The 27,370-nt window shown below is 38.4% G+C and overlaps 1 protein-coding gene and 1 long non-coding RNA gene across 2 annotated transcripts in view; one reads left to right on the top strand and one right to left on the bottom strand.

Annotated features, from left to right (window-relative positions):
- LOC109549873 (uncharacterized) overlaps positions 1-7,102 on the top strand; it is a 95,475-nt gene extending 88,373 nt beyond the window's left edge. The window contains exon 8 of the long non-coding RNA XR_002176252.3: positions 6,055-7,102. This is a non-coding gene — a long non-coding RNA (uncharacterized lncRNA). The remainder of the gene's footprint in view (positions 1-6,054) is intronic.
- SLC38A4 (solute carrier family 38 member 4) overlaps positions 1-26,300 on the bottom strand; it is a 30,811-nt gene extending 4,511 nt beyond the window's left edge. The window contains exons 1-13 of the mRNA XM_019934558.3: positions 25,581-26,300; positions 21,130-21,220; positions 20,507-20,622; positions 17,466-17,539; positions 16,909-17,001; positions 12,644-12,725; positions 12,475-12,557; positions 12,316-12,374; positions 11,155-11,430; positions 10,944-11,023; positions 9,513-9,613; positions 7,651-7,775; positions 456-600 (exon numbers count right to left, since the gene is read on the bottom strand). Of these exons, the coding sequence (XP_019790117.1) occupies positions 456-600; positions 7,651-7,775; positions 9,513-9,613; positions 10,944-11,023; positions 11,155-11,430; positions 12,316-12,374; positions 12,475-12,557; positions 12,644-12,725; positions 16,909-17,001; positions 17,466-17,539; positions 20,507-20,622; positions 21,130-21,220; positions 25,581-25,699 (1,444 nt within the window). The 5' untranslated portion in view covers positions 25,700-26,300. The remainder of the gene's footprint in view (positions 1-455; positions 601-7,650; positions 7,776-9,512; positions 9,614-10,943; positions 11,024-11,154; positions 11,431-12,315; positions 12,375-12,474; positions 12,558-12,643; positions 12,726-16,908; positions 17,002-17,465; positions 17,540-20,506; positions 20,623-21,129; positions 21,221-25,580) is intronic.
- Positions 26,301-27,370: the final 1,070 nt, after the last annotated feature.

The following is a 27,370-nucleotide window of genomic DNA, read 5'->3' as shown; positions in this document are numbered from 1 at the left end:
AAGGCCACCCAGTTAAGGGAAATAATACGCTTTACAAAGTCAACCTCCTCTTCCTCCAAAGACATCCTTTAAGGCTCAGCTGATACTCACAGACCTAAGAGGGCATCCTGTAGGTAAAATCTATCTTCCTTCCTCTTTTTGATGCAGAGTTAAGACCTAGGTCCAAATCCTGGGTTCACTCCAAGGTATATGACTTGACTTGTATGGGGCTCAGTTGCCTTGTCTGTCAGAAAAGGCAGCTAGGCTAGATGATCTATAAAGTAGGTTTTAGCACTAACATTTTCTGATCCCATGAATAACGTCCAGTGTTTCCTGGGAGGGAGGGACGGTGACCAGCTGGACTACCAGGAATTCTGTGAGCCTGAGATGGACTGGGATGCTTGACCTCCCTTCACTGGCTCCCTCCATTTATGGACAGCTTGAGTTGATTAGATAAAAACCTTTCTGAAACTTACCTATGAATCCAAAGATGTATTTTATAGTTGGCACCAGGATGACCAAAACATTATTAAGTGCAATAAGTATGGCTGCAATCAGGAAATGTCTTATCCAGCTGAAGGGTCTTTTGGGAAATAACAGTGTGATCACTGATGTACGAATCTACAGCAAGAAAGTGCAAAGGCAAGGTCACTGCTTTGTTTTTGTTTTTAATTGAAGTATAGTTAATTTATAATGTTGTGTTAGTTTCAAGAGCATAGCAAAGTGATTCAGTTATACATATATATATATATTTTTTTTTTTCTCTTTCAGATTCTTTTCCATTATAGGTTATTACAAGATACTGAGTATGGTTCCATGTGCTATATAATAGGCCCTTGTTGGTTACTTATTTTATATACAGTAATGTGTATATTTTAATCCCAAACTCCTAATTTATTTCTATCCCTTGTCACTGCTTTGTTTTTAACTTTATCTACTATTTCAAATATTCTCATCCCTCTAAAGCATTTTCTTTGTTTTTCCTTTTTCTCCCAGAAAAGATCTTGGTGCTGATCTTTTTTCAAATTTTAAAAATTTCAGTAAAGTAAAAATGACATAAAATGTACCATCTTAGTCACTTTTAAATGTACAGTCCAGTGGTATTAAGTACATTCATATTGTTGTGTAAGTTTGATGCTGATTTTTGATATTTGGGAAAGTGTCATTTTCCTTGGTGATCTATCTTGTGCTCCCTTTCTCTGCTTTCAGAATTATTTTCTTGAAAATAATCTCAGTCAGAAAGAGATAAAAGAACAGATAAGATATATAACTCAGAGACACAATAAAACCCTTGTTGATTTCTAATCATGTCTCATCAGCCTGGATTAAGTATGAAGGCCAAGCACTGAATTTATTTGCATGTGATTGTGAACAGAATTTTTACAAACCTGGTGTTTCTTAATTTTACATTTGATTTACCATTTTTGCCACCTGATATTTTAAAAAATATGATATATTTTGCGTTCACTCCTTTCACCTCCCCACAAGTATAGATTATAAATGCACAAAAGGAAAAGAACAAGACCTAATAATCTTAACATTCCTCATTTCTACCTTAGTGTCTTGCGTGCAGGAGACACTCAATAAATGTTGACTTAAATTGAACAGAGCAAAACTTTTTCCTCCCTTTGAGATCCTTGATAGATTTCAGCCCTATTTCAGCAGCTGAAATAAGTAGGGGAAGGGTCAAGAGAGGCTCCAGTTGTAGCACCTGCTCAAGTTACCCTGATGTAACCGGATAAAAAGATCCTTGTGGGTAGAGGGAGGGAGTGCCATTTATGTTTGAACAGCTTAACAAAGTTGGAAATATTCTTATCTTTGGAATCTTTTAGAGGACACTTTTGGACTTAGTGGAATTCATTTATTGGCTTTTCAATAAGTGAGCACTTGAGTTAAGCTAGAACTTCCCATTTTTAGAAATGCTAGGATTGATTTTCACTTTAAAATTTTGCTTCTGAAGTCTCTTAATGGTGTGGAGATGGGAATTCACTTAAAAGAGAGAAAATGTAAAATATATTTTGAAACACACATATGAATGACAAAAACTTTGAGCTCAATTGCTTGCAGTGTCTAATGTGACATTCTCTTCATACCAGTACACCAAAAATTAAAGCCATCTGCTTAGGTTTAAAAGGCAATTTCACTTCCAGAATGGCAAGGCCAGAGAGTCTCTGGAAATGGTTTGTTTGTAACGGATTTTAAAATTTGGATGAGTGTAAATTATGAATCTCACTCTGAAAAGTAGACTGAGGAAAACAAATGGTTTGATTTTGTTTTCCCCAGCAGCTTGGAAATTCTCCATTATGTCCTACAATTAGTGCTTATTCAATATTGTCCAAACTTAATAAGCTTAAAATAAGCTTTCTATGGTTCATACATAGTGCTTAAGGATCTATTTGTCTGAAAGTGATAAACTTATAGCATAAACAAGTAGAATACAGGTTATTTTCAGGCAGGGGTCACATGTATGTGCTTTTTTAACCCTTTGTTGAAATAATGCCTTTAATTCTATAAGCTGAGTTAGAGGCAAACCTATCTGTACAGGGCCTCTGAATGTAAATAAATACAGTTTCCTAAGGTCTCATGTCTCCCAGAAAGATTAAGATTTGGCCTAATGATGTAATAGTATAGAAAGTTTATGGGAATAATGGTTGAAGTAAATGGTGAAATCTTGCTCTTCAGAATGAATAAGGAGTAACAAAATCCCAAACAGAACTGAAGGCATTTAGAGTTGCCAATGCATTCCTAAAATGGGCAACAGGGCAAATAGGGAGATGGAAGGCTGCTGATGGTGGTAATTGGTGGAAAAGAATAGAATGAAACTTGCTAGTCGTTCCATGTGTAAACGCTGCCTTGAGGAGTGAGCCTGGGATCGCGAGGTCCCCAGCAGCTCTGTTTACCTGTGTGTCAAGATAGAGGTGACTCTGACTTATTACCCAGAAAGCCTTGCCTTCTGCCCCACTTATCTCAGTGCCTTTTTCTCTCTGACACAAACTGATAAGAACCTGGAAATGTGGGTCAGATGCTGCGCATGGGGAAGTCCCCAGCCACAGCCCCGTGAATAATTCTAGAAAAGTTCCATGCAGTTCTAGAGAAAACCTCTGTTATTTCCAGAGACAGCGTTCTGAACAGGAGCCTGTTAGGACGTGCTGTGTTCTAAAGTGGGGACTCAATGTGAGGTCAGAAACGTGGAGGTTGAGTAGAAATCGGGAGCCTTAGTTTGCACTCTAAAAAAAAATCCATTCTGTTGCTGAGAAGTGAACCATACTTCAGTAGGATTGCATAGGACAAGGGTGTAGCAAATACCTCTGCATTACTGTTCTATTCCAGTTCACAGCAACATCTGCCATATTTCTAGGCCTATATCTATATTCACTTCAAAACAGGAAGTCTGAAGGCAACATAAGTGAAAAGATTGGTTTTACTAAAATAAAATGAAGAGGAAGTAGCCAAAGAATCTGAGACACGATCTCTTTTTTTTTTTAAGGTGCAGTAGGTAGAATTTGAGTCTGTGTGTTCTTGATAAACACATTAGGGTTATTGGGGTTTCTGTTTTTCATGGTAATGTGTGCATTTTCTGCATAAAGGGAAGCAGAAGCTGAAAATGGCATTATTCGTCCTTGGGAAGGAGGTGCAGTCCCGTAATAGACATCCCACTCCATATCACCTCCTCCCACTACTAAGAAAGACAAAACAGTGTTGAGTGGCTTGTGAAAAAGCTAGAGTCTTAATTCTCTTTATTTATTTATTGTTCAATAAACACTTAAAGCACTTACTTTGTGCACTTTCTAAGAAGGAAAAAGCTAACCTGTCTGGAGAAAAGAAAGATAATAAATGGAGAGATAAAAGGAAAAAGTAACCACCACCATCAACAACACTTGTCATCTCTTCTTGGGCTCTTAAGAAAAAGAACCAACATATTTGTTGAAAATAGGAGAATACAAAATAATACTTAAAACTGATAGATTTTAATCCAGATTAAACCTAATACATATTAGGTTTTATTTGTTTGTTTTATTATTTGTATGGGGGGATACCAAAGCAAAGTCAATAAACTTATTAGTCAAGAGTTTTCTTAATTCAAAGAAACTTGTCAGGAAAACCATGCTGTTTGACTCAGCATTGGAGACATGGAAAATCTTGGTTCTAAACTGTAAGAAACAAACAAGTACATCACAACCAACTTCTATCACTTTGGGAGAGAAGTGTCTGAAGGTAGCCTTGTGGCACTTGACTGGGACAGGGAGGCTGGACCTACCTTTATGTCATCCATCAAAGCCATGGAGGCTTGGTTCAAATAGCTAAGATCCTCACCCAAACTGAAGTTCATGGCAAATGTTGGCGAGGGGACGAATCTATGCTTTTGCTAGAAAGGGCAGTTTATACACCTCAAGAAAGGGCAAGATTCATTTGGAGACGATTTTCCTTAGCAAACCTTGTTGAGCTCATCTTGTGCCAGTCACTGTGCACACCGCTTACCTCCAGGGGAAAACGTGGACAATCAAACAGACCATCTCAATGTAACGTTGTAGGGGGTGAGGCAGAATTACACGCAAAATGTTTCATAAATGCTAATGTTGAGTTTAAATGCATAATGAAGGATAGCAGTTAGTTAGTTTTCTGAAATTTGGTTCTAATGGTCAATTTTGGTTTTAATGGGCATCGGATGGGAAATGTTTCCAAACTACTATGGGAGATACAACTAATGGGAAATGTGTTGTCATTCCTGGTGGTCAGATTTATGCCACTGCCTGATCTGTTATACAAGGGAAGAATTTCTGTGGACAACCTGGATTGTTAATGTCAAAGTGAAATGGTCATCACTAAATGAAAGGTTGACTTTCATTTCGTGTTATCATGACCGCAGCCATCAGTGTCATGCTGTGAGCAATGCATTAGTTCAACTATCAACAACTAGCTGAGTAACGACAGCCAAGTCCATTAATCTCTTGAGACCACGGCTTGAAAGCACTGTATTTAGGGTTTATGAATAAAGCAATACAGAAGCATTTTCTTTTACAAAATGCTTTGATTCAACAATGATATGAGTGCCCACTGTATGCCAAAATTTAATCAGTAATATCTTTACACACAAAAAGAAGGGTTCCAGATATTCTTTTCTTGGCAATGCTGTTTGCTTGGAAATTTTACCCTATGGTACCCTTTCTGTCTACAGCTGTCTTCTGCCTTGTCCCCACAATGGAGCTGATTTTAGGCTAAAGATGAGTGCATAACATTTGAAATACTTTCAGATATATGAGAGGCAAGACATTATTTAAAAGTAAACTCTTGGCCACCATAGTAATAAGGATCTGATTTCATGCACTCATGAAAAAGGAATGTGCTGAAAAATAATTCAGCACACAAGCTGCATTTAAAGTGACCGCAGTGTCATTATATGAGCAGTCCTCATCTGCTTGGCCCTGTATGGAACATTCTGTGCAGGACAGTGCTGGCTACTGATTTTTCCCCCTAAAATGAATGGTAAATTCAGTGCTTATGAAAGTAGAAGAGTTGGCAGGAAAGTGCAGACTTGTGTTTACCCACAGGTGGTGATTTTAACTCATGCAGCCCAAGTCTCCATGGCCAGCCCTGCTCTGTGATCCTAGAACAACTGACGCCAACGGCAAATGCCATGTAGGGACCATCTTAGTACGAGTCTGGCAAGAGGGTGTGTGTCAGTCTTGGGGGCAGCAGAAGAAGAGACATGTGATGGATAACATGACTATTTTTCAAGAAATTTAGTTCTAGTGTGTAACTTACTTAACATGAATCTCCTTCTCATTAGCCTTCAAGAAATCAGATTAAATAAGGTGACTTCTGGATGTTTAGGTAGCGCAATAAAATCGGGGGAGAAAATGAAATACCTTCAGAACTGTGGTGAAAATGTAATATGATTTGAAAGTGAATGTGGTTTCAGCTTTCAATTTCAGAAGTTATATGAATTCCTACTCATTTCTACTAATCCACAAGAGAGAAGCTCAAGATCTGCTTTTTTGAATTTGAGCTTAAAAATTAATTTCAGTTTCATTAGGTGCCATTTGTTTATTTTTGTTTTTATTTCCATTTCTCTAGGAGGTGGGTCAAAAAGGATCTTGCTGTGATTTTGCACAGCAAAGGAAACCACAAACAAGATGAAAAGACAGCCCTCAGAATGGGAGAAAATCTTTGCAAATGAAGCAACTGACAAAGGATTAATCTCCAAAACATACAAGCAACTCATGCAGCTCAATATCAAAAAACCAAACAACCCAATGCAAAAATGGGCAGAAAACCTAAATAGACATTTCTCCAAAGAAGATATACAGATTGCCAACAAACACATGAAAGGATGCTCAACATCGTTAATCATTAGAGAAATGCAAATCAAAACTACAATGAGATATCATCTCATACCAGTCAGAATGGCCGTCATCAAAAAATCTAGAAACAATGAATGCTGGAGAGGGTGTTGGAGAAAAGGCAACCCTCTTGCACTGTTGGTGGGAGGGTAAATTGATACAGCCACTATGGAGAATAGTATGGATGTTCCTTAAAAAACTAAAAATAGAACTACCATACGACCCAGCAATCCCACTACCGGGCATATACCCTGAGAAAAACATAATTCAAAAAGAGTCATGTACCAAAATGTTCATTGCAGCTCTATTTACAATAGCCAGGACATGGAAGCAACCTAAGTATCCATCAACAGATGAATGGATAAAGAAGATGTGGCACGTATATACAATGGAATATTACTCAGACATAAAAAGGAACGAAACAGAGTTATTTGTAGTGAGGTGGATGGACCTAGAGACTGTCATACAGAGTGAAGTAAGTCAGAAAGAGAAAAACAAATACTGTATGCTAACACATGTATATGGAATCTAAAAAAAAAAAAAAAGTGGTCATGAAGAACCTAGGGGCAAGATGGGAATAAAGATGCAGACCTACTAGAGAATGGACTTGAGGATACGGGGAGGGGGAAGGGTAAGCTGGGACAAAATGAGAGAGTGGCATGGACATATATACACTACCAAACGTAAAATAGATAGCTAGTGGGAAGCAGCTGCATAGCACAGGGAGATCAGCTCTGTGCTTTGTGACCACATAGAGGGGTGGGATAGGGAGGGTGGGAGGGAGGGAGATGTAAGAGGGAAGAGATATGGGGACATATGTATATGTATAACTGATTCACTTTGTTATAAAGTAGAAACTGACACACCATTGTAAAGCAATTATACTCTAATAAAGATGTTAAAAAATTAATTCAACCTCAATAAAACTGTAAAACAAACAAATACATAGAAATAAATTTTGTGATTTTCCCCCTACATTTAAAAAGTACTTAACATTTAAAAATAGTTGCTCTAGCAAGTATTTCCTGGCAGTCCAGTGGTTAGGACTCTGTTATTTCACTGCCAAGGGCATGGATTGGATCCCTGGTTCGGGAACTATAAGCCCTCAAACCACGCAGTGCAGCCAAAAATAATTTTCAAAAAATTTTTAAATAAAAAGAACACTTGCTTTGTCTACATATTACATAGTCAATTTTAAGTGGGTTCAAACTGCTATATAAAAAAATAATGTTCCTGGGCATTTCATTATAATTAAATCAACATCAAGTCAGAACGTATGTACTAATCTGCGGTGTCAAGCAGGATTCTTTCACCAAAGCCATATACTTACAGGGAACAGCACTATGGGCACAGTTAGCGTTACGGCCACCAGGACGGCCAGGCGTACCATGAGGAGAGGGGTGTCAAATGTGTACACTTTGCTGTAAGCATGAAGCAATTCATCTTCAACTTCTCCTGCAAAGAGGAAGAGGAGAATGAGTTCACTAGGTGTAGTCAAATCGGCACTGCTTACCGAAGACAACGTTTTATAGAAGGAACACAGTATAGTAGAAAGAACCCAGGTCTGGGAATCCAAACACCTCTGTTTTTATCCTGTCTCTTAGGTTATGAGCTATATGACCTTTGTTCAAATGAACAAAGGGGCCCTGAAGCTTGTAAAGTTGCAGGAGGTAATATAAAATTGCTAAGGCTCTTCTCTAGGTCATTTGCATTGTGATAAATCTTTCTCTGCTATACAGAAGCACCACAAAACAGAGGACAGGCTGAGGTCTTCTGGTTGAAAGGGATGAAACAGCCAAGCCTCATCAGCCTGTCCGTCACGTCTTGCCACCTCCCTCCACCCTCACCTGCCCAGTGAGCCCCGAAGCAGCTTCTCCAAACCCAGCATGGAAACCCTAGGACAAATGATCTTTAACATTTTTTCAAACGCAACCATTATGACTCCATCATGACACTGACAGACATACTTCTGGGCTTTTTCAAGTTTTTGTTTGTCTCACTGAATTGAGACTCATTGATTAAGTAACAAAGATGAATTAGTATGATTGTTATAGGGTCTCCCAATGAATACCGCTATAAGATTAAGATGCTGCCCTCCTGGCAAACACACTTCTTTCAGAATTCCAGGCATAAATGACAAGGAAATGCTTACAGAATCAGATGTACACTGATTTTCCCACTACTCCCCTCAAAATCAGACAAAGGGGGTTAAAAATACTTTCAAAGGCATTGACCCAATTTTCATTAGTTTACGACCAGCGAAGAGTTAATGCCCAATCTAAATCAGTGCTTGGTTAAAAGCCAAATATCAGTCAAAAAAAAAACCAAAAAAAAAGCAAGCAAATGGTGCCCCCTCCAGTCTCTTCCTACCCAATTTGTCTTGCAATCAATTTAATTTACCAAGTCAGCAGGGAAAAAATAATGCAAAATGTTAGAGAGGCTTATTTTAAAAATATATTTACGTTGATAACATTGATTTGTGTTAATGTTTGATTCCCTGAAATTTGTCTGTAGGGCCATGCTTCGTCGAAGAGAAGAACAATCCTGCTCCTTTTGTGTCCTGTTAAGATGCCACAGAGGATATGTTTTTGGCATAATCAAACGTGGCCACAGTCACTTTGTTTTTTGATAGTACGTCCCCAGATCGAAAGGAATTCTGTCATGCCCTTTTTTCTTAGGAAACCATTCACTATAACAGAATGGAATGAGATAATCCAGAAAATTTGTATAATGCTCTAAGCCCCCAGATTTGGCTTGACTGGTAAACAAGAAGCAGGTTCCAACTCAAGGACTTGGTACTTTTTCTGCCATTTGCTTGGTAGGTAGTTATTCCACTAAAAGAGCTTTACAACATGCAATCTGATTCACTCTCACAGTATGTATGTAGCTTTAGATGGCTTAGAAAATCAAGCCAAAGAAATATCCTCTATCCCCTAAGGAAAATAATTAAATTAGAGGGACGGTTTTTACAAAATATGTGTGAATTCACAAATTATTAGAACCTGTTAGGCAGCCTGGTTCAGTTTCCATTTTCTTAGGTCAAATGAGACTAAAATAGCATGATAATTGAGCATGTTCATCTACAGATCATGCTGTTTATTGAGAGTAATTAAAAGAATTATACCTACCCGGATTAATGATCAGTCCAACTAGGATTTGCACAAAGAAAATGACTTTGACAGAGTGACCTACCGTAAAAGGTTAGGTAACCAAAGAGGGCAGCAAGCAGGTACATGACGAGCATCCCCGTGATGGAAACATTTGACACTGTTTGCATCTTCCTCTGGGACCGACTGAAAAGAAAAAGAACACCGAGCTTTGGTTTTCTGAACAGATGAAAATCTCACTACTTACAATTAAAATTTTAAAAATAATAAAAGAATGTGTGCCTGTGTTACTCATTATAAAACCACATTTCTAGTGCAGAAACACAACTTATTTAAATTTGCCTTAGGGAATTATGGAGGATTTGTTTCCATTTTTCTTAAATGCTACTTCTTTAGTCTTAGAAAGGACTATTTTCCTATATGAGGATCAGTTTATTTTATGTTGATAAGTATGCTTGTCTATTGAGTATTTAAGAATGTAATTAGCACAAAGGTCAAACTGGCTCCTAATGCAGAAAGACTTCCTATTTCATAGTGAGATAGATTTGAGGACCAGAATCCACTAGAAACTGCAAAGCACTACTCCCAGGAGTCCAGACAACCTGAAGCCTGACAGCATTACCTGGACAGCTTCTGGAAACCATTCTAGAGGCACCTGGCTGCTGACACTGGGGTAACTGCTATCACTTCTCTGTCTTTCGGCTCAGATCAAGTGTAGAGTAACTGCTACATGGGATTTTCCAAGTCAATCAAAGACATCAAAATAACTGAAAGTGCTCTATAAGTTTTTTAAGAGGTAAATCTGAATATATGGGGCAAGTTATTGTTATTTAGTGAGAACAAAGACTGAGGTTATTGATGTCTGGATAAAGAAGATGAGAATTATAGGACCACCTCCCCTCAGGGTAAAGGAAGAAGCTGTTGTAGTGGGCTCAGACCCACTCATCCCCAAGGGCATGTTAACAACCTCAAAGGGAAAAGAGTATTAAGGGATCATAGAATATGAGCTGGAAGAAAGAAGATTGTCTAACCAGTGTCTCCATTATACAGATTAGACTATGAAGGCCAGATACTGGCACATCCCAGTGGTGGAATGTCTTCTAGGCAAGGGTTAAAGACTGACCATAGGTGACATCAGTGGCTTAGCCAGGCCACCCTAATAATAATTTTTGGTCTTCACGGGTGTGGGTCATTTCCAGTTCAGGGGACCTCACTTCTTCCCACCAATATTCAAATTCAAATCCCTCATGCTTGCCAAAATCCTTACAGACATTGGCTCATCCTCCCTCTGTCCTGAACCCCAACCCTGGATCCTTAGGATGAAGGAACAGGAGAAAAGGAAGCAGTGAGGGGGCTGATTCACACCTTTGTGGTGAAAGCACATTACTGATGAGTGGTTATAGCATAAACCTCCTGTGAAGGCAAAGCTGTAAACTATGCTTCTGTATAAAGCACCTTTGAAAATACGAGCACATTTTCAAAGCAAATTAGAACGCTAAAATGATGGCTGCCTTACTCTTTGAGTTCACTGTAGATGGGAAGGACCTCAGGGTGGCATACAAAAGCAAATGCTAGGATGGGAATTGCATAGGCCGTCTGAAAAACAAAGACAACACCACATGTTTAGCATTTCAACACAGAGAGCTACCCCAGGCCATCTCAGCTTGTGAGATAAAAACTCAGAGGCCACGTTGCTAGGTTCTTAGAAGCCTAGACCTCTCACTTACCCGGGAGTTGAATACAAAGTATTTGGGCTGACACTTGTCATCACTGTGTGCTTCATACTCTACTCCACTGCCATGAATAGAGCCCTTGGCCTGTTTCTCATCTAGCTCTGCAGGATTCTGGTGAGTGTAATCCATCATGAAGTTCACACCACTACTCTCAGAGTTGTTGGGTAACATCATCACGTGCATTGGAACTGTATTGTTGAATGTCAGATTCCCAACATTGTGATCCAGAACAGGCAGAGGGCAGGGTATTTGGAATTTCTTGTAAATCACCTAGACCCGGTCATTAACACAACAACAAGAAGTCAGCCTTTTGAGGAAAACAATGAAACAAAAATCCCTGTGGGTGGTTTATGGGGTAAAGGTGAGGGAACTCTGCTGAGGATTCCTTTTAGACTAATGGACAACGGAGACTCCCTCTATCCCCAGTTTGATGTAAGGAGTTGGAACTATGGTTGGCAACTCTCTGCCTCAGAGTCAACAAGACAGTATTTTGCGTGAATCTATCCCAAACTTCATGCATACTCTTCCATGAGAAAGATGATCAATTTCTTGCTACGTTGCATCTCTTTCATGTCTTCAAACTAATGAAAATATGGATCATCAGGAAATTCCCCCCTCCTCCTTTGCCTCTTTGGGGAAATGCTATATAAATTTTGGCATTCATGATATTAGCATAAATCCCCCCTTTTGGAGGGGAGAGGGAGTGGGGTGGGGAGAGGATTTCTTTCTTTAATTCCGCTGTGGTCACCTTCTCTTCATGGGTAGAATGAGTAAGAGAAAATGGCTGATTCATGTAAATATGGCTAATTCTACAGCCTACTCATTTATCTTCTGGGACTCTTCACTTCTTTTTCCTCCGCCTGTCTAAATACTGGGTTGTTGTCACATTTCTGCTTGAAATGTTCCTTTCATCCAAATATACATTCAGTATGCCTAGAACATACTATTAGCAATGGTCTTGACATTCTAACTCAACTATTTTTAAACTCATGACTGTTCTTTTCTCATTCCAAATTAGAATACAAGGAAATTGCTTGTGATGCAAGAACTATTTCATGCTAATGATGTGCTTGAACAAAAATGAGGACACCAATTCAGGCACTGAAAGCATCACACCCCTACCAAGTTACAAGGATCATGTCAAAAATCACTTACCACACTGACAAAAAACACCATGCAGGTAAGAGAAAATCCACTGGTATAACCAAGGTAACCTAGGGGTTAGCAGAGAAATTCCAGAAGGTGAATATGGCATCCACAATCAGCTTACCTCTTGGAAAACAAAATGAAAATAAAAATGGAAAATGACTTTACCTAAATTTTTAAGAAGAGAAAGTGGAAGAATGATTCCAACTGACACAAATATGACGAGGTAGTTGCCATTGACATACCATTCTCTAGAAAAGAGAGACCAGAATATTAGGATCAGAAAAGACCAAGTAGAATGAGTCTCTTGATGTTACAGAGAGAGCAGAAGACATACCCAGTATTTTCTTCAAGTCCCATGAACGCTCTGATTACTTCAGGTAGTTCGTATTTAATAATGAAGAGGTAGCTTGACATGGCTAAAATGGAAGACGTGAGAGCTTAGTGGTGTGCACGGCACCAAAGTCACAGGCAAGTTGTGAGAAGTCCAGGCATTGGTACACCCCTCCTTCTCAGTAATTCCCAAAGCGAAAGAAAAGCCACCCACTATGTATTCTGTACTGTTTCCAAGTTCTTCTCATGAATAGACATTCGGCCCTTTGGCTCTTGCCTACGGACCTTTGCTAACAGTATCAATGCTGATTCTGTGTTAAATCCAGCTCTGAGGTTTTCAGTGAAGCTACAGTTTCAAAGTTTTTTTTCCTGGAGTCATACTGGATTGATAAAAAAAAAAGTACAAGAGAGGATAGCTTCTCTAACTTTTGTCAATGAAGTTTTTTCTATATCCTTTGTCCAAATAAGAAATCATACAAAGTGGCAAAATTTCTTGAACGTCTAGATAAGTGATGTATGTGTGATCACATACTCTTCTGAATACCTGATCTATAAAATCTATAAACCCGCTCCTTGGAAAAATAGTTATGCATAACATACAATTTTGCCTACAATTGTAGGGATGTATGCAACATCCCTTTCCCAGGTCCATCCACTCAGTGAAGAATAATACTAATTTGCTATTTCACACGTGATCAAAAGACTCAATTGAAAATAAAACTGACAAGTTTCGCATTGCAAGTTTTAAGTGTGTGCTACATCCTTCTGGTGAATTTTTGCTAACAGACATTTGAAGCAGATATCTAAGTTGCAGATCGAACTATTAATAGTTTAAAAATATTTCCTTAATCTCAAACGAAAGTAATAACGGTGATAACAATTCCCCACATTGTTTAGTTCTGCATGTAATCAGCTGAAAATCCACATGAAAGAGCAAGGTGCATCTTATCATCTTCATTCCACAGCTGAGGATATAAAAATTTTGAGAGCTTAACTGACGTGTCCAAGATCGCACAGCTTGAAAATGACAGACCACATCCAAAATATAAGATCCCTGATTTCAGGCCAGTGTGTCTTCTCTATTGTGAAATGAAATGATTTTTACAATACCTGATGTGTCTTCTGTAAACATGATTTGGTTAATCTTTACAAAGACCTTGGCTAAAGCTAAATCTTACAGAGGGTAAACAGAGGAGATATTTCTGATTAACTGGTTCAGCGAGGTACCATTCAATTTTAGAGCTATTAGTTGCTGACTCTCAGTGATGTCACCACTGTTAATGTGTTTGGTCTTTGAAAATTCAGAATGATCCAGACCTGTCTGGGTAATGTCAACATTATTCTGCTAATGGTCAGTGTTAATTTTTCAGGGGATTGAGAAAATTAAACGTTCTAAATGTGGAGTTGCTAAATACAGAAATACAAGTGATTTCTTTTAGGCCACAATAACCACTAATCACATAGAGTAACCAAAGTGAGAGATTTTCAGGAAAGGTGTATGAAATTTCATCTCACTCCCTTAAAGCCACACTGTGGGGTGAGGACCTTGACTGAGAGACCATGTTATAGTTTATTCCATTGTTTAGAAGCATAATAGTAGCTATACTTGGAACAATAGACAATGCTGTTGCCACTCAGCCTGTTGAGCTCAGGGCTAAGCATGTGTATGTCCAGTTAGTTCAGTGGTCCAGACAAGTATATTAGATCACCTATGAAGAGATCCTATGAAAGGTTTGATATTTTATATCTTGATAAGGCTGAGAATTTGAACCAAATGTAAAGCAGTTTATTTGGTGGGGAATGGGGGGACTTATATGCTTGGGACACAATGCCAGTAAAATGAATGAAACAATTCCAGTGTTACTGCCAAATTCTACCCAGGACTGTAGTCTTACTATACAAAAAATATGAAAGACATAAATACAAATCATTAAGATATGACTGATTTTATTTATCTGCCTACCAACTATCCGTTATCAGGAGCAGGTATAGTTGGATAAAGGTTACTAAAGAAATTGCTGCATTCTAGAAATGCTGGATAATTCCAGTGATTTTATTAATCAAGAAGAATGACCTCCTTGCAAGATCTCTGTGTAAGTTTATTTATTGCAGAGTTGTTTACAATAGTAAAAAACCTGGAAACGATCCAAAACTGTTCATCAAGGGATTCAGTAATCCAATTATGGTGTATTTATACAATGGAAAGCTCAAAAGCCATTAAAAAGAGTAATATGCAAAAACATTCAAGGCATATTGTTAAAGAAAAAAAGCAAGCGGTAAATCAGTATTAGAAGATGATCCTGTTTTAACAGTAACAATATATTTGTTAAATTTGTCATAGAGGAAAACCTGGCATGGGTTTTTCTAAGGATGATTTACATAAACATTTCTTTGTAATTTATATATTTATATAATGTTTTTATCTTTCACAATTAGCATATATTTGTCTTATAATTATAAAAATGCCATTTAAAAACAACCAGGAAGGCTCCAGTGACATGGATATTGAATCTAAGAACTGGAGAGGAAGGGTGCATGTACTGAACCTGTATTATTATGACACTGTGAGGAAGAGCTATTACTCTCAATTGCATAGGTGGAAAAATTGGACTCAGAGGTGTAAAGTGATTTTCCCAAGGTCATAGATAGTGACAGAAACAAGCTCAAATTCAGGTGCTATCAGGCGCCAAAAGTCTATTCTCTACTCATGGGTTTTAAAATGTCTTTTAAAAAACAGTGACATACCAGATATATACAAACAAGGCTAAGGGAGCCCAGAAGAGCTAGTACCTAATAGCCTAGAGAATGATGGATCATGGAGCAAACAGAGAGGAAGAGCCAGAGAATGTGTATGTGTTAGGTCTGGAGAATTGTAAAAGTAGGGGAACTAAATATAGTTTGTTATAGTATGACACAGGACACATAGGGAACAGATGATAGATAGATAGATAGGTAGAGAGAGAGAGAGAGAGAGGAAGAGATTGGGGTTTGTAGGAAAGGTATCAGAAAGGTAGGCAAAGGAAAGATGATGAAAACCCTTATATGTCAGACTAAAGAGTTTAAATTTTATCTTGAACATCATGAGGGCATGCTGAAGAAGTTTATGCATGTGAGAAGCAAGAGTAGATCTGAATTTGAGAAAGTTCATTTGGAAGATGAATTACAGATGGAAGAGGGGAAACTAAATACAGGAATAACAGGTAGAGGTCTACTGCAAAAGTCTGAGCAGAAATAGTAATCACCTGAAGTGTGATAGTGAGACTAGAAGGAGAGGAGAGATTCAAAGGCTAAATAAGAGAAAGAATGGATAAAAACTGGTATTTGATTGGATTGTCAGGGTTAGGGAGAGAGGGAAAAGTTTAGGCTGACACCCAGATTGCTGGCTTAAGAAACTGGACGCTGCTGGTATTGTTCACTGAGATGAAAGAACAGAAGTATAGAATAACAGGTTTGGGGACTGGGTAGGAGGTGAGGAAATAAGTTCTACTATGTGGTGATATAGTCCAGGTCGTGCAAGGAGACTTAGCCAGTAGGACATCTGAAATATGGGTCAAGATGCCTTTTGAGGGTCAAAGACACGATAGGACCAGTGAAGCTGGTGGGCATACATATCATCTGGAACACTATTAAAAAAATGTACTTATCATCTGGAACACTATTAAAAAAATGTACTTCTCGGCTCTCCTCTGGAAGGGATCATTCAGTAGGAATTAAAAGAATCTGTAGAACAAGAAATCTGTGCTTTATAATGCTTCCGACGCCTAGCCAGATTTTTGCCTTAGCACAATTTCTAGGGATACTCTACAGTGGGCGGGCTCTGTGCAGGCTGTGTTTCAAGGACCCCCAAATTTGGCTATGTGCCTCAGATACTAAATTTTCCCTTTTATGAAATAAACTCAATCATACATGTGACACATCAACTGTTTGGGCAATGACAGATATAAGCACTAGTGCTTTAACTTTTAAAAGTAATAATTAAAGCCATTTGAAATCAAGAAAGGTTTTATTTTATATTTTAATTCTAGAATTTATTTGGTAGGGTTTTATATAGTATTTCATTTCTTAGATATTGCTATTTTCAATTAAAGAGGGATTAAGGAGCAATTAAAGAGCAAATCTATTTAGGAAACTCTACTTTTGAAATTTAAAAATGATAAAACAGCTATTTTTCTGTATTTAAAGGGCCTGTTCATTGCCACTGAGTTTTCTTATTTCTTGAACATCTTTTTAGAAAGTTTAAATGGTTTGTTGAAAGCCAGATCCTCTTACCTCCAATGTTCTGCATTGTAATGGAAATAAAAGCTCCGATTTTCCCAGGCCATCCAAATGCCTTTTCACCTAGTTTTTCATAAATTAAAGATCCTATAATCAAAAATGAAAAGAAACTTGTTTAAAAGAAAACTGTCTTAGTGACTAAAATATTTCGATGTAATTCTCCACTGGAGCCTCAAACGTGTAAATAAACACCATATAGAAATTACAAACCCCAAATACGCAATCTCAAAAGCCATTACAAAATATGGTAAATGTTCTCCAAACAAGAAGCGATGCCTTCATTCATCTTGGCTCCAGGCAGCAAGTCAGAACTGTTATTTCTATCATCCACCAAAAGTCTTTTTCTCTATTTGGCTTGAACCTGAGCAGGTTGACTTTCACTTGTCTCACTTGCCCAGATAACTAAAAACATGGAGAGACCATGTGATTGGGGTTAGAAGAAAATGAAATGTAAAATTGACCAACACCATCCTATAGGTATAGAGCTAAAGGCTGAAATACCCTTTAATGAGAATCGAAATAGCATGTCTTAGGTCTAGGGAGTGGCATACCTCCTTCCTTGGCAGTCTTTAATAAAAGATGAACTGAATAGAGAGATAGGATTGCCACGGCAAGCAGCATGATTCTGTGAAGGGAATAGAGAGGAGACAATAATGTTTCTATAAAAAATAAGATGTAATAATATTAGATGTTACAATACATTATTACACTGGTCTTTTCAATCATTAACTTTCCAAGAGTATGTGGATTTGGGGGAAGCTGAAAAATTCTTTTCAGAACTCCACCAATGCCCTTAAATGTCCCAGAACTGTTCCTAACGCACCTTTTTTAGTCTTAGATTCTACCCAATAGTAGAATCTGGTTTATAACTTAGATGCTAAATGCATAGCAAAATTAGCAAATACTTACTCAGCATATGGGTATATGTACACCATATCTGCGTGATATTCCCATGAACATTTATAATTGAAGGGCTATTCAATGACCTGACTAAACATTAATCTAAAATCTAGAAATACAGAAGTCAAAGCAAATTCTGAGCTCCGTTACTACTGAGTCTGCATATTAGATGACAGTGATCAGATGTGTGAACCAGAGGGTCTGGCAATCGCCTGTGTAATAGAGAAAACAGAGAAAGGTAAGTCTAGGGTGCGGGAAAACCTTTGCTGTATTCAGAAAAATCATTTCTGGTTCAGGACCCTCCACATGTCCACAGGCATATATGATTTCTTTATGTATACAGTGATCAATGCTTCTCCAAAAATCAAGAATTGGACAGCAAAAATAAAGAGTGTAGATAGAAGCATCTATATAATAAATTAATGCACAATACTAAACTTTACTTGAAATTAAAAAAAAAAATCTTATCCTTTGTTTAATATGATGAGAGCATACCAAACAGTCTCCCCTCAATTGATCTAATTCTTTGGTAATTCCTTGGGAAGTCAATGTTACAAATGTAGACTTAGACCGAGTTACAAATGTTATAGCTTTTCTAGCTCTATTGTACTGTTTGTTTGTTTTTTTTTCACAAAACATGTTCACCAGAACTGCCTAATCAATGTCTTATTCATACATTTTTCCATATACGTTATGAATTGACCTGTTTTTAAAGAATTATGTAATTCAGATTATATAATTTTGTTCCCCGGAAGAATAATAAGCGTACCCTGTATTCTAAATACATTTTCTGCTTTGGCAGAAAATACTAAAAGTAACACCGATGAAATCCTGTGTCACTTGTTGGGAATTGAGGGAGATTGCTGAATCCAGTTTGGGCTACTTGGATACACAAAACACACCTCATGATATCTAGCTATGTAATTGTTCTGGCCAAATTAATCTGCTAAATGCTTACAGGCCTGAAATGAGGCTTTCAGTTTTACAAGTGGAATATTCTCCTGCCATGAAAATGAACTCTAGGATTGGGGGGAGTGTTTCTTTCTTTTTTTTTTTTTTCCTGCGGTACGCGGGTCTCTCACTGCTGTGGCCTCTCCCGTTGCGGAGCACAGGCTCCGGACGCGCAGGCTCAGCAGCCATGGCTCACGGTCCCAGCCACTCCGCGGCACGTGAGATCTTCCCGGACTGGGGCATGAACCCGTGTCCCCTGCATCGGCAGGCGGACTCTCAACCACTGCGCCACCAGGGAAGCCCCCTAATTAATTTTAATGGTATGTGTAATTAGTAAGGAGAAGGCAGTCTTTTGTCTTAGAGATAGTGTACATTATAAAAGTGTACAACTACGCATATGAACATACCTCTAGCCATTAGGAGTCAGAAAATTTTTAAAACTTACTTTATTTCAAACATGGCTTAGAAAAGTAAAGCTGATATCAAAAGCCATTCAGCTAAAAAATACGACACCTAACAGTTCAATCAAAGCACTGACACGATATAAATATTTATAGTTCAGCCCGATCCTTAGCCCTCAAATAGCTGTGTGATTACCTAATCATAAGTGATATTCAGAACACAAATAGCATATATTTATAATATAAATGTTGCATTCTTAGACAGTTATTTAAGACTCCAGCACTGCATTAGGGGTTGTGATCTGCATTCATACTGATGCCTGACTAACATTAGACTTTATTCTTGTGAAGTATTTCACTGCCACCAACTGTGTCTTTGAAAATACCAGGCTGTACGTAATGCACAGATGTCTGTGGCTGTCTGTCACAGACAATGTGGTGTCCAGCCTCCAGGTTGGCTATGTGATGCTGCTACCACTAGGCAGCATTTGACCAAGTTTGGATAAAGTGCATTGGTTTAGGTATAAACTTTGGCCACTCTGCAAAAATCTCCGCGTCAAGCACTGTTTCTAGGTCTTGGGGATACAGACGTGCAGTGAGTAAAAACAGACATGGGCTCAACCCTTTGGACATGATAGTCTAGCAAGGGAGACAGACATTAACCAAATGAATCAGACGACCGCACTAAAATATTAACACTGTGATGAGTGTCTAATAAGGTGGTTTGTCCAAGTCATGGAGATTGGGGGAAGGCATAACTGAGGCGAGGCTGAGCTGAGTTATGAGGAGTTAACTAGCTGAAGAGGAAAGGAAAGAAGGTTCCAAGATCACGTGCAAAGGACCTGTGGTGAGAGGGAATGGCACCTTCATGGGATGGAGAGAAGGTCACTGTGCCCAGTATATCTTGTATATAGGGGCACAGGAGATGGGACCAGGGCATGCAGGACCCTGTAGGTCTGGTTTGGGAAGGGATGTTTTTCCTAAGAGTGTGTATAAAGTCAGATTTGCTGCCGGGAAAGATCTTTGTAACTATTAAACACCAAATTATTTTATAACTAATTACTTTGTGAAGTGGTTTCTATGGACTGGTAGGGCTGTTCCAGCAGTTTGGAGGATCGGGCACATAAACTTTCTGCCATTTGGTTAGGGATGGCTGGTTGAACAAGTATGGTGATTAGACTGCTCTGATTATTTTTGTTGCTGTTTTATTTAAAAGGAAGAGAATATGTTAATATTCTCTCAGATTATTCCTATTCACAAAGATCAAACTTCAGATTAATTGAAAGGGCACCAGGTATGCATGGGCTTTCAACCAAGTGGAGATATGTCCATTCACTTACATAAAAAGGATGATCCCTGTGTTGGCCATGGCATAGGACAGGCCCAGGATTCCACTGCCCATGATGGCGTTACTCAGATTGAATGAAGACATTCCAAAGGAGGTGGTTCCAGGATGCTTGAAGACAAAGGGATGCGTGACAAGCAAATATTTGCCAAAGGACGAACCTTTTTTTGGATTATTCTTATCCTATATTATCTTTACTGGAGGAGACTACCGTCCAATAGGGAAGATTAAGATAAAATCACAGTGAATAAAAGTCATGACTCAACTTCAATAAAAGTGTATAATTTTCAGTGGAATGTAGTACTTGATTTAAGCAGGGGTCTCAGTAAAAATAAAAAATACAAGTTGAGTAACATAAAGAAGGGAAAGCATGTAGGATTGCAGATTACATTTGGGTTAGAATGATTTCTCCAAAAAACAAATAAATTTCATAAATGATTTATGCAGCCATATGGCGAACAGGAAAAATAAGCCCTTATTCCAGTAAGGGCCTGAATAAACAGAGAATGTGCTGATCAAGGCTTGGAAAATTTCAGTCACTTTGTTTTCGCACAGAGACCCAGGTAGATCAGACATCCTCAAGTCCTGTTTACTGCCAGAGAGCAGAAAGTCACTTACATGTTCATCGTCATAATCTGCCAACTTCTTTTTCCCCAAAAATCCATTTGTCAGAAATTTCTGACTTTCAGCATCTTCATTAGTAAATTGACTGAATACACACACACAAAGGAAAAAGAAGACAGTAAAAACATCTGGTAAATGCTCTGAGTTATACTTATGTTTCAGGTGATCTGTCACTGAATTAGGAGAGGAAAAACAAGACACTTAAGACTTGTTTTTCTCTTCTCCTCCACATACTACTGTTCCTTCCAGACCAATGACTGAGCCCCATTTATGAATATACTTTGGGAGGGAGGGAGAAAGTTATGAAGGAAGAAAATATTTTTTTAGTTGAGATCTTTTATAAGCCACATTTCTTCTTCACACATTGACTATGCAAAAAAAAAAAAAGAAAAGAGAGAGAGAGAGAGAATAATTAAAGCTAATTTTGTTGCCATTTCGAGCCCTCCCAAAGAAAGGGAACAGAGTAGTGACTGAGTTTTCTCAACTGCTAATATACCACGATCAGAGGATCTTATTAATTCAGTAAATATTTATTAAGTGCCTTGGCAATGTGATCCCATCTCACTTGATGCTCAAGTGTCTCTGTGAGAGAAACTTCCATGTCTCTGCTCTAAATATGCAGCGACTACGGCTCAGAAGAGTGAGGTATCGTGTCCAGACGCACCAGATCCCAGGTCTAGGGTCTCCCACAGCGCCATGCAGCCCTGGGCAGGGCACTGTAGCTGGTATTTTCCTCTTTTTTGGCTCCATCTTTTTATACACATATCCCTTGCTGGAAAGGAGTTGGATGGTAGCTCTGTGCTGTGTTTGGTTGTGTGTGAGTGTGTGTAGTTTAATTACTCTGAAAATGTACTTGAATTGTTAGACAATGAATGAAACTAAGAAAAACATTAAAGAAATCCAATGAATTAGTAGAAGAGTTGGGAGGACTTTCAGATGTCACTATCCATGGAACATTATGACTGCGGTCTGCTTGGTACAGGCTGGAAGCTGCACATCCCCTGACAGTACTGGTCGGCTCCTGAGGCTCTGTGCCAGAGGTTTTGAGGATATGGATCTAGTACCAGTCACGTTTCCGAAAGGCTTGACTAATGAGTTCAGCTGCCACCATTGCATTCTTTTTTTTTTTTTTTTTTTTTTTTTTTTCGGTACGCGGGCCTCTCACTGTTGTGGCCTCTCCCGTCGCGGAGCACACGCTCCGGACGCGCAGGCTCAGCGGCCATGGCTCACGGGCCCAGCCGCTCCGCGGACCGGGGCACGAACCCGTGTCCCCTGCATTGGCAGGTGGACTCTCAACCACTGCGCCACCAGGGAAGCCCCACCAGGGAAGCCCCACCAGGGAAGCCCCACCACTGCATTTTGACACTGCAAAATATCACACAGGCTTTCTTTTTGTTACAGGAAATGCTCAAATATGTATACTTAGTTCTTAAAAGTGCTTTATAATTAGATAGATCGCAATTTTAGGACACTTCTTGCATGAGAAAGTAAAATAAAATGATTGGAGAGTATTTTATTAAAATAACCCTTAGAAATATAAAAGGGGAAAATAATTATTATAGATCTGTACAATTGATCTCTTATAATAGAAGCTACTTCTGAATATACCTTATGAGAAAGAAGGATAACAAGGTTACTTTTTGCGAATAGAGAACAATATAAAGTGTAGATAGAACGAGCAGACAAAATCATAAAGTTTTGTGTGCTTTTCTAAAACTCAAGAAGTGGATTTTCTTGAACCTCATGGTGTACAAGTTAGGAACATATCCTGTCATTTTCCTCCTATTTCTGGAAGGAAGTATAATGCCCTCAGATGCTGCCTTCTTCCATCTCTGCACTTCTGCACTCCCCCTCCTTTTTGTGCTTTATTTTAATGTCCGTAGTTAATATACTTGCTATGTGGAGACTGGTACACAATGTTCATAGTTGGAAACGGAGACCATAAAATGAACTGGAGCCCCAGATGGACCTAACGATTACAAAAACAAAAGTGTCATCTAGATTTAAACTCTGGAACATCCAATGTTCTATTTTAACCTTAATCAATAAGTTAGAATCCTTTAGTCCATGAGTAATTTTTAAATGTTTAAATGTGAAAGTAAATAGACTTTCTCCTTTGAAGCATTTGCATGATCTTATTTTGGCATGAGATGAGTTGTAGTCATAAAACATGCCAAGATTGTATAAAATATACGAGAAATGTCCCCAGTGTCTTCAATGATTTAATACCAAACCCAGCATATATTGAAAACATAAGTATAATGATTCCAAATAAATGTATTATGTTGAACTTCCCTCTAAATTTACATTTAAGAGATCTATCCAAACATAAACAAAACCCATCTTTTTAAAGTGATCGTACAATTGCAAAATGATGACCCACTTGAGTCAGGAGTTACAAGCTAGGTCACTGTAAGTGTTCCAGAACACATTATCTGAAGCTAACAAAAGCATTCTTGCTCTTTCCATGACGGCGTTCAGAGGACCAAATGTCCTGTAGGACTGTTCTTAGGACCATGTCCCCTTCAGCTCTGCCACCTCCATAGAGCTCATATCTGTGTGCATCCTTCTCAGAAACAAAAGAGCCCTCAGATTTGATCAATTTCCTGAGGGTGATGAAGTGGAGGAGGAAAAAGAAAAGTTTACAGAGTATCATCTATCTCAAAGGCACTCACTTAATCCTCAGCAAAGTAGGCGTTGGTTTGCCATTCTGCATTTTCCACTGAAGCTCAAAGAAGATAAATATCTTCTCCAAGATCAGGTAACTCCTCTGCAGATTCCAAAGCCCTGGTTCTACTACATTGTGCTTCCTCAAGGGTCACCTAACTAGAAAGCATCATATTTACATCTCCAGAGTCTCTCTCGTCCGACAACACTAACGTTTACTACTGCGCTGGCTTCTTGGAGGAAGAGCAGTGCTTCCTCCCGACACCCTTCCTGGATGTTGTGAATGCAATAAGATGTCTTGGTTTGAGGATAATATTCTCTACTTCAGACCGAGATTTGGTCAAATATTCACTTCTAAATGTCTTAAGTCGTGCATAATTTGTGTTATATAATCTTTTGTGAGAAATTAATAAACTTATCAAATAACAGTTGTGCAGCTACTATGTACCAGGTAGTACCATTAACATGTTGTAGTGGCATCGTGAACATCTGGACAGGGAGAGGTTACGCAAAGCAGGGGGTGGTCACTTCTAACTGGGGGAAGGCTTCACAGGAGAACTAACATTGAGCTGAGTCTTGAAGGTTGAGTGCAGTCAATAGAGAAAAAGGGGAAGGTGAGTGGGTAATACTAAAAAAAAAGGGCATTCCAGGCACACAGAGCAGAGTTAATGAAGGAACAGGAGCTCTGAGTGGCTCGACAAGGCTAGGAAAGAGGGTACAAACAGGGAGCAGGGCAAGAGATGGACAGGAGAGCTAGATGAGGGCCAGATCATGCAAGGCCTTATATGCCAAGCAATGTATGTATAGTCTAATCTCTCTCCTATAGCTAATGGGGAACCACTGAAAGGGTTTACCCAGGGATGGAACATAAGTCAATTTGCAATTGTAAAAGATTACTTTTGCAAGGGATGTGCAGGGCTAGTTGGAAGAGAGCAAAATATAAGACAGGAAGACAAATCAGGGCTGTTCTAGTAGACAGGTGACAGATGATGAGGGCCTATAATATGGCAATAGAATAGGTACAGACAAGTGGGTAGATTTGAAATATTAATGAGGTAGACCCAACCAGATATAGTCGAACATTGGATGTGCAGTTTCGGGGAAAGGATGAGTCAAAGTTGACACCAAACATCCTTTGATTGAGCTCCTGAATGATAGTGATGACTTTCACCAAGATGGGTTTGCTTGAGGAGGGACAGAGTTTGAAGGGAATGGCAGTAGTTCAATATTAGACATTACAAGTTTGACTTTATCAATGAGGCAATTCAGACACATGAGTCATCCAGTAGAGATGTGTAGTAAACACATCTGTGAGTTGAAATAGAAGTGGAACCGGCGGAAGATATGGCATATGTTCAGTGGGTGAAGCCTGATGGCTGTGAATAAGCTTGCTCACAGGACACTTTTAGCCAGAGAAGAATCCCTGCAGAACTCTGGAGATGTAGCAACACTTACAGGGCAGTCAGAGGAAGAGGAGTCTGAGAGAATAGTCCAAAAGGTAACAGAAGTGATAGGCTAATATCATTTAAATTATTCTATATTATTAATAGGGACAAGAACACTGTAACTGCAATTCTAAATTAATCACACAAAGATTGACATACAATAATAATATAATAATGTGTACTTCAGGATCAGGGAGTTGATGTGTTAACATCAAAGTCATTGTTATCTCTCAAATAGGTAATAAATCCAACTTTTCCCAACAAAAAACTTGTTTTCCATGTCCATAAATGTCTCTTATTTTTCCATGGAACCTGGTTATTTTAACCCCATACCTGCTCATTGCTGCCTTTTCTAAATTTCCCATCCCGGTGTAGCTATCTTGAATACTTTCTCCACTGATGCTCTCATCATCAGGTTCGATGTTGACATTGCTCAGTTCCATGGGATCCATTTGAGCTGTCAGCGCTTTCTTGTCCACACACAAGCTCCTTCAGTGTAAACAAGATACTGTACCTTCAGCTTGAGGCTCTTCTACTTGGAGTTATGTTCAGAACACTCTGTTCTGCACACAGAACACAAAATAAATCATTATAATTTACTTTAAATTAGATAAATAAACACTAGTCACCTATTTGTGTATGTTCTCTGTAAAAACATGGAAAGGAAGTAAACTCCTAAAAACTTCACATAAACATGTCCCCAAAGGTTCCATTACCCAATACAAAAAAAAAAAAAAAGAAAAAGAAAAAGAAAAAAAGAAAATGGAAGAGAAAAAGGAAAATTCTTAATAAATTGCCAAATCAGCAGGTATTTATAGAATGCCTATGTGTGGCAGGTGCTTTGCTAGTCACCGTAGGAAGAAAAAAAAATCTTAAGACATGGCAGCAGACTTTAAGAAGCTTTAGCTATTTGTAAGCAGATTGCATGACTTAAAAGGGCGACAATAGTAAACTGTTGATAAAGGAAGATCTGCCAAGGCAGAATCTACCAGTGTCTCTACCAGCAGTAACACAGAAAATTACTGCTTTAATTTGTTAATTGGGCATGAAAGAATTAACACCACCAAAATGCTTGATGACATGCAACACAGGGTAGGATCAGCCTCAGGGAACCACTTTCCAGGCACTTGGATCATGAAGCCAAAGTTAAGAATAGTAACCAAAGCAAGTACAGGTTTATCTTTGAATCAGCCTCAGTCACCATTTATATAAAGTTGAAATGCACTTTAACAAGAAAAGGGTCCAGCTTTTAGGCTCTGCTCTGCCTTTAATTTATTGGATTTCAGCACAAGTTATTTAACTTTTTGACCTCATTTTCCTCAACTGTAAAGTGAAAAGGGATGGACTGGCACTGTGTTAAAAGATGCCATGAACCCATTAATGGTAATGTTCTGAAATTTTTACTATTGAAATTCTTGTTGAATCGTTATATTGGGAGAAACACTATTACTCTTGGAATGTGTGGTTCTGAAACATGCACTACCCATTTGGTAAGGAAATCCTGAGTAGAGAAACTAACATAAAAATTGCTCCAGAATTCATGGAATCCACAAATCCCCTGACAAATATGAAACAGCCACACGAGAAGGCCTCCACAATCCAGTGCTGCAGCAGCACATCTGTGAAAGACAACTCACACTCAACATGAGTTCACACCCCAAATCACAAAAGTTACAAATCACACATGGAAACTCATTAGGAGTGTCAGCAGGCACAAGAAATAATAAGATTCATACCCGAGTGACTACAAACTGCAAAGTAACTTAAAATGGACTTTAAAATTAATATAATAAAAAGTAATAAAAGATTCAAAATCAGAAATAACATCCACAGATTAAGAACATGGTAAAAAAAAAATCAGGTTAGTTTGAGAAACAGCCAAAAAAGAATTCTAAAAATAAAATGTATAGTCATATAAAAAACTCAGCTGAAGGGAGAGTAATGAAACTGGAAGATAGATCAGTGGAAATCACTCAGATTATATCCCAAAGAAAGAAAGAAAAATGTAAAGAAGTTAAGAGACATGGGGAAGAAAAATGAGAAAAAGAAGGTTAAACATACCCTAATAGTTATTCTAATATGAGAAAATTATGAGACTAGGGAGAGACCAAAAGGACATAATG

Source organism: Tursiops truncatus, chromosome 11 (assembly GCF_011762595.2).
Source record: "Tursiops truncatus isolate mTurTru1 chromosome 11, mTurTru1.mat.Y, whole genome shotgun sequence".
NCBI lineage: Eukaryota > Metazoa > Chordata > Mammalia > Artiodactyla > Delphinidae > Tursiops > Tursiops truncatus.
This window is presented reverse-complemented; position numbering and strand designations above follow the sequence as displayed.